At 37.7% G+C, this 7,595-nt stretch overlaps 1 protein-coding gene across 3 annotated transcripts; it reads left to right on the top strand.

Annotated features, from left to right (window-relative positions):
- The first annotated feature begins 295 nt into the window (after positions 1-295).
- LOC110447194 (glutathione S-transferase P-like) lies at positions 296-5,335 on the top strand. Of its 3 annotated transcripts, none has more exons than XM_021492733.1 (6): positions 296-362; positions 1,694-1,735; positions 2,306-2,504; positions 2,927-3,061; positions 3,633-3,786; positions 4,546-5,335. In XM_021492733.1, exons 3-6 carry the CDS (start codon positions 2,480-2,482, stop codon positions 4,754-4,756), a joined length of 525 nt encoding a protein of 174 aa, XP_021348408.1. In that variant the 5' UTR covers positions 296-362; positions 1,694-1,735; positions 2,306-2,479; the 3' UTR covers positions 4,757-5,335. The 3 variants fall into 3 exon arrangements, with proteins under 3 accessions (XP_021348408.1, XP_021348410.1, XP_021348409.1); XM_021492735.1 differs by having other exon boundaries at positions 336-362; positions 1,694-1,740; XM_021492734.1 differs by lacking the exon at positions 296-362 and adding an exon at positions 1,078-1,100.
- Positions 5,336-7,595: the final 2,260 nt, after the last annotated feature.

Raw genomic sequence — 7,595 nt, 5'->3', positions numbered from 1 at the left:
TGTAGATCTCAGAAAACAGTTAACAGTCGAAATGCATCAACGTCTAGACATAAAACGACTGCATAGGACATTCTCGTGAGTCAAATTAACCTTTCGGTATACCAACAACTACGTTTTTCAGGTTCAGGGAATGTTCTATGCTATTTTAAACGAGGATACAGTGGAGCAGCGCCAATTTACATCTTGAGTCAACCCGAGGAAACCCCCATAAAACACAATCGAACGTTCATACTTAATCATCTTGATCAAACATACATAAATTAGCTGGGATATCGGTTCTATTTTTAGAATAACTTTGGTCGCCGCACATGTAGCTATGTATATCGACAGTGTGTACCATACAGGCCAAGATACAGATACAGGTAAGATGTGTCAAGGTTTGCTTAAATACTGACTCCAGGTATAAATGAAAGTGTATGACATTTTTTGGCTTTTAAAACTGTACACATATACATGTGTTTTACAGTTATGTACAACACATAAAAGAAACATTTACAGATAAATAGCATTTTATATACTGTATAGAGTGTGAGGTCATCAATTAGAACATGCAACATTTGTCCATTCTGTCGTGAAAAGTAGTGCGTATGACCGTGTGGTGGCATATGTCTTAACGTATGAATCTGTGTATTATTTGTATGAAGTACAATATTGTGTGAGGGTATAAACAGGGTATGATTATATATTGAGTGGTTTTTCTTGGTGCTTTGGGCTTAGCATTCGTGTGCCATTGTATGCATGCGTGCTGGAGGGCATCCTCGATATCCACGGGTTACGCTCACTTTCGCTCACTTTCGCTCTACGAAAGTTAGCGTAACCCCTGGATGACTTCACTTTATTATGTCAAATGCACCCAGCACAGGATTGCATCTGGTTACATTATACTGACAACAAAACCAGTCCTTTGACCGACTACCTGTTATAGTGGAAAGTACGTAATGGTTGACCCATTTAGGACGATACAAGTTTTTGCAGTACGTTCTCTTCATCTCTAGGATATGTAAATCGAAGGCTCTGGAAGCGCCACCTCATACAAATGTTACGAGTAGCCTAGTTCGATTTTTGGATGTACATCAAATGAATAGCGCGGCACCGTAACGGTACATTGACCAGCTTTGAAGTCGGATATCTTTCAAAGGACAAATATCAGACAGGCGATTTGCCAGGTTTTCATACATGAAACCAGTCAGATAGCAAAACCACGTGCCTTCGTTTTCGTCATGATATATTCCAGGGGTGCAGATAACGTAAATGAGCGTAACCCCTGGAATTTTACTTCTTTATTGTCTCAAAGTATAAATGATTAGCAATGACGTTTTAAGGTACACAGTTATGTGCATCACGCAAACAAGAGGTCTACAAATACAGAGTTTGTTGTCTAAATGTAGAGTGAATGGTCAAGAATCAGAACAACGATCAAGAATAAGAACAATCGACATTTGTTGGTATTGTCTTCAAGAATACAACCATATTGCTCGCGTTTATTGTAACGTACGACTTTGTGAGTGCATGTTGTGACTGACGTACGACTGTGTGAGTGTATGTTGTGACGTCTTAATGTGAGAGGTATTTGTTATGCAACGTGACATTAGACAGTGGGTGAACCTTTTATCTGTGTAGGTGTAAAACCGGTACTTCTGTTCATATTTACAAGAATTAAGGTCGTCACTCACGTTATTATTTCTACCGGTAGGTATTCTTCCGAGATCACGGGAACAAGTCGGGACAGATACAGGTAAGGTGCGACACATTTTGCTGTAATGCTATACCACAAAGTATTAAAGAGAAGCAACGGTATTTTAAGACATTTAGAACTCTGCATATATAGAAGACTCGTCTACTGATAAACTGTATCTAGTGTATTATGTAATGTAGAGTATGAAGTCAAGATTCAGAACAAAGGTAAAAAATCAGAACAAAGGTAAAAAATCAGAACAAAGGTCAATAATCAGAACAAAGGTAAAAAATCAGAACAAAGGTCAATAATCAGAACAAAGGTCAAGAATCAGAACATACAACATTTGTCAATTCTGTTGTGAAGCATAGAATGTGAGAGGGTGATTTTGTGTGTAAAGTCTGTTAGAGTATACTGTAAAATCAAATACTCTATATACTAACACTGGTATAACGATATTATAAATGTTTCTTACATTTGTTCTGTCGGTCACTTTCAGGGCTATTCTTATGACGTCGAAAGTCAGTTTTGCAAGCTTTCATATTTTATTTTGCACCGAGGTTATTCATAAAATTGAAGACGGCATCTCTTTCTTTATTACTTCGAATTTGTTGTTGTTGTTTGAATCAGGTTCTAACGTCGAAAATGGCTGACAACTAGGAGTTGCTGTACTGGTCTTTGGCCGGAAGGGGTGAATTCGTGCGAGTAATATTTGTGGAGGCTGGGGTTGAATTCAAAGATACTGATGATAGGCAGGTTGTAGCCGAAAAGGTGAAGGAGGGTAAGCTAGGAGGATTCCCGGTGATGTTTCCACCTGTCATATGTAATGGTAAGTGGCCATTTCTCCTGTATAACGGTTATCTATCAATATTTTCTGTATAACGGTAAGAGTAATACGTCATGTTCTTTGTAAATTGTAAGATTAATTTCTCAGAATGAGTTTGATGATGATAGGGATAGCACCTAAAGACTTCGGCATTATAACCTCCTGTGTTATATAATGTGTATGTCACCATTTCTCCTTGGTACTCATTGTCCTTATAGAGATTAGACTTCATTAAGAAAGGATTACCTCACGTATACCTGTAGCACTCTCATTGTTAGACTTTGTCAATTTTAATTCCTACACCTGGAACAAAATACGATTGCTTCCAAAAACCGTAAATTAAAGAAGTAATTTCTAAATGTTACGTTTTACCGAATTCTACAAAATTATCTTACAATTCTTTTCTTCCTTTCTAATTGTTACAAGCGATTTCCATCTTTCTCAAACACCCACTATATGCAAATACCTGGGCAAGAAGTTTGGGTTGTACCCTGATAATGAGGTAGACGAGTGGCATGCTGATCAGATCAACACAACAATTCACGACTACATTGCGGAAGGTAGATAACACATGTTTATCCACTGTTACAGAGTGATGTCTCTTCTATTGTATTCTTCATTCTGTTTGTCCAGCCCTATATATATGTACATTGTAGTAACTCATAGCACTACTTAGAAGTGTGAACCTCAGAAGTTGTGATGTTTTCAAGCGGGGCCAGTTTGCATACATCAAAAGAGTAAGCGTTTAGTTAAATGATATACCATGTTAGATACCCGCATCGAGAGAAAGTTTGCTACTTTATACTTTAGTTGCAATCTTCATGAAACAGTTCTCATGCTCAAGCATGGATATTTTGCTCAAACCGACTCCCTGTTAACTCAGTTAAATCATATAAAACAACAAATAGGTCAAATGTAAACATTGGCTTTAAGTCTCTTCCAATTATTTTCAAATCTTTTTTTGTTAATTTATTACCGGAATGATAAATTAGGCTTGAGGTTAAGAGCGCTGTTACTTAAAAATAAAATGTGCATTTTGAATGGCGGTGAGGCGTCTGTGTTAATATTGATATGTACGCTTTACAATGTTTTGATTTCTACTGATGAACTGATGAACACGATTTTGTACAGGAAGACTGTGTTTCCATGGTATCAACCCTACCATGACGTATTACAACCAGAAAGAAGAAACTAAACCGTACATTGAACGATTTGTCGCGGAGAGAATTCCAAAATGGCTCCAGCATTTCGAAGATGTGCTTCTGGCCAACAGCGGGGGAAAGGGGTAGGTGTTTCAGAGACCTGAAAGAAAACACATAAGACTGTAAATACGAAGTAAAATATCAGATGATCAGTTGTGGTGGGGACAAACATTCCTTGTCAATGGTTTGGCTCGGTTTTATTTGTTTAACTAATTTTCTATTAACAGTTAAGGTCATTTAAGGACGTGACTCCGTGTGTGCGTGCATGTGTGCTGGAGGCGGTATGTTGGTGTATTTGCCTCCTTGCATTAGTTAGGGTCTGATGCCGACTTTAGAAAGCTATCTCACTAAAATGCCATGTAAAAGGCACCTATCACAACATTCCACCCGATCACATTATACTGAAAATGGGTAAACCAGTTGCTGCGAATATCCTAAATGATGCACGTTAAGCTGGTAATAAAACTTACCAATTCAAAGGACTTTGGTCTGTACCGGCATGGGGACGAAACCCATTGCATTCCTCACTTGGGCAAACGTTCGACACCAAGTCAAAAGCGAGACATTGTTCAGCCACGGAAAGTGGCGTAAATATAAACGATTACCCATGATGCAAAAATGAGAGTTTTCGAGTAGAATAATAACATTTATCTTGTCTGATATGTTATTGTACAAAGAAACTGATCTTAAATAATTGTTAAGACAGTCAATCGACTTGGTTGATTGGTAGACGGGTTAATCGCCTACATGACTCCACCCATGCGGGTTTCGACTCACTGACGAAGGTCGGTGTTCTGTCTGCGTTTCAATCAAATGACCTGTGTAATTTTCCTTTTAAACAGCTTCATTTTTGGGAACAACTTGACTTATGTGGACCTGGGCTTAATGCACGCTTTGAGGGCCACAGAATCTCAGTTTCCAGACGCTTGGAATAATGCCGACTACATACCAACTTTGAAGAGTTTCAAGGACAGAATGTGTTCCCGGCCACGATTGGCTGCTTATTTTAAATCGGACAAATGTCGTGCTTTCGAAGGCAATAGTATGATGTAAATTGTCACAGAAAATCATCGAGTCAGTGCCATGTTTTAACAGTGTAGATGTGTGTTTGATGTTTATACAATTTATTTTAATTTCTTATCAAGAACAATGGGTGCATCAGTCTTTAAAACTGCTTTCCGGGGATATAAATAAAAACAAATGGACAGAACCAGACCGAAATTCGACAGCTCAGTTTACACCTAGGGAGGATTCCATAAACAGACAGCAACCTTCACCTGTCGTGTGCCTATACTTCCTCTTACCTGCCATAACATGTTCCCACTGTTGGACATATTTACTATCGATCGTATCTTTATGTATTATTTACACATAAGACTTTCAATTAAAACAAATAAACACGGTACAGTATTATGTGTTAGATATTTTCCCAATTAACTAATGAAATGATGGAATACTGTTAACTCTAATTTACATTAAAAAAATAAAACATTGATTTTTACGACTGTTTCATGTATCATTATCAATGCGGATGATTTGATGTACTTGTTTGTCGCCTCAAAAGATTTCTATCCAGGATACCAACACTGAGTATAGGATATCTCTTGATGAACGTGGAGTTCTAATTGATAATAAACAACAGCAGGGTATCATTTATAAATGTTATTCTGAGGTGAAAACACTGTATCGGTGTGATAACGTCAATACAAATGTCTATGTAGTAACGCTATCGGCCCATTGACTTAATTTCCTTATTCTCAATTAATGGATATGCATATTAATTATGTTTAGTGCAATGCATAGGATAAAAATGATTTAATAACCATGTGTAAATATATTATCCCTGACAGTACAAACAGCATCACACATGCGTGTTTCTCTCATTTGACGTCTCAGACTGCACAAGTGCATTGTGCATATGGATACATTTCACCAGGGCTTTAACCTTGGTGAGGTAAGTTAACTAACGAAATAAACGAATTATATTTGTGACGTCAGATGACCACCTAAACTTGACCTCTTTTGCAAACTGTTAGCCATCGTTACCACCAAGTAATTTATATATAAATGGAACAGTGTTTGGTAGTGAGGTACCCATCAGTATTGGTCTTCAAGTAAATGTCGAGACACAAAGTTGTTAAAAAGTAGACTTTAATTTCAAATTATAAACAAGTTATTGATGATTCGATGAGAAGAATCCAACAGAACAAAGCTTTTTGTAGCTAGATGTCAACACATACAATCTTGAGCAATTTCGGTGCAAGTCCTGTTACAAACTATCGTGATTCCTGTTCTTCTACCTTAGTCTAATCTCCAGATACAGATGTGAGCAAATTCAGTTGTTACACGGCAGCTCTCCGAGATACTTTGCTTTCGAGCAAAGTAAAGTTGGACAGTTATTCGTTATTCGTTATCCGTTTACTTTACAGTCATTCGTTATTCGTTAACTTTACGTAGAAAGTGTATACATGTGGTATCACAGCAATAATTTACATCGTGTTAAATTACCACCTACAGATGTCCATTTTGAATGTTGATAGATTGTTATCGCCATTTTTCAGAAAGAACTGGGGTGTTTTTTCTTACGTTTAACACGAATGTTCTTATGGTCTGTAGTTACGCATATCGAATTTGGGATCTGACATGAAAACAAAGATGGCCGACAGGCGGCTAAATGTTTTAGATCACCTGGTCCGCAGCGTCCGTCCGGAGTCCGTCCGTCAATTTAGTACACTGTAACTAATCCGCATGTTTTACCAGCATCAACAATGTTGTATGGCAACTCTAACTCTAAAAAATGTAGATCTCAGAAAACAGTTGAGAGTCGAAATGCATCAACGTCTGGACATAAAACGACTGCATAGGGCATTCTCGTGAGTCAAATTAACCTTTCGGTATAGCAACAACTACGTTTTTCAGGTTCAGGGAATGTTCTATGCTATTTTAAACGAGGATATAGTGGAGCAGCGCCAATTTACATCTTGAGTCAACCCGAGGAAACCCTCATAAAACACTGTCGAACGTTCATACTTAATCATCTTGATCAAACATACATGAATTAGCTGGGATATCGGTTCTATTTTTAGAATAACTTTGGTCGCCGCACATGTAGCTATGTATATCGACAGTGTGTACCATACAGGCCAAAATACAGATACAGGTAAGATGTGTCTAGGTTTGCTTAAATACTGATTCCAGGTATAAATGAAAGTGTATGGCATTTTTTGGCTTTTAAAACTGTACACATATACATGTGTTTTACAGTTATGTACAACACATAAAAGAAACATTTACAGATAAATAGCATTTTATATACTGTATAGAGTGTGAGGTCATAAATTAGAACATGCAAAATTAGTCCATTCTGTCGTGAAAAGTAGTGCGTATGACCGTGTGGTGGCATGTCTTAACGTATGAATGTGCGAGGGTATTATTTTTATTAAGTACAATATTGTGTGAGGGTATAAACAGGGTATGATTGAATTTTGAGTGGTTTTTCTTGGTGTTTTGGGTTTAGCATCCGTGTGCCATTGTATGCATGCGTGCTGGAGGGCATCCTCGATATCCAGGGGTTACACTCACTTTCGCTCACTCGCTCATTTTCGCTCTACGAAAGTTAGCGTAACCCCTGGATGACTTCACTTGATTATTATGTCAAATGCACCCAGCACAGGATTGCATCTGGTTACATTATACTGACAACAAAACCAATCCTTTGACCGACTACCTGTTATAGTGGAGAGTACGTAATGGTTGACCCATTTAGGACGATACAAGTATTTGTTTTTAATTTTGCAGTACGTTCTCTTCATCTCTAGGATATGTAAATCGAAGGCTCTGAAAGCGCTACCTCATATAGATGATACGAGTAGCCTAGCTCGAATTTTGGATG

The sequence above is a fragment of the Mizuhopecten yessoensis genome, unplaced genomic scaffold (assembly GCF_002113885.1).
Source record: "Mizuhopecten yessoensis strain PY_sf001 unplaced genomic scaffold, ASM211388v2 scaffold3235, whole genome shotgun sequence".
In the NCBI taxonomy this organism is placed as follows: domain Eukaryota; kingdom Metazoa; phylum Mollusca; class Bivalvia; order Pectinida; family Pectinidae; genus Mizuhopecten; species Mizuhopecten yessoensis.
The sequence above is the reverse complement of the archived record's forward strand: the minus strand, read 5'-3'. Positions and strand labels throughout refer to the sequence as shown.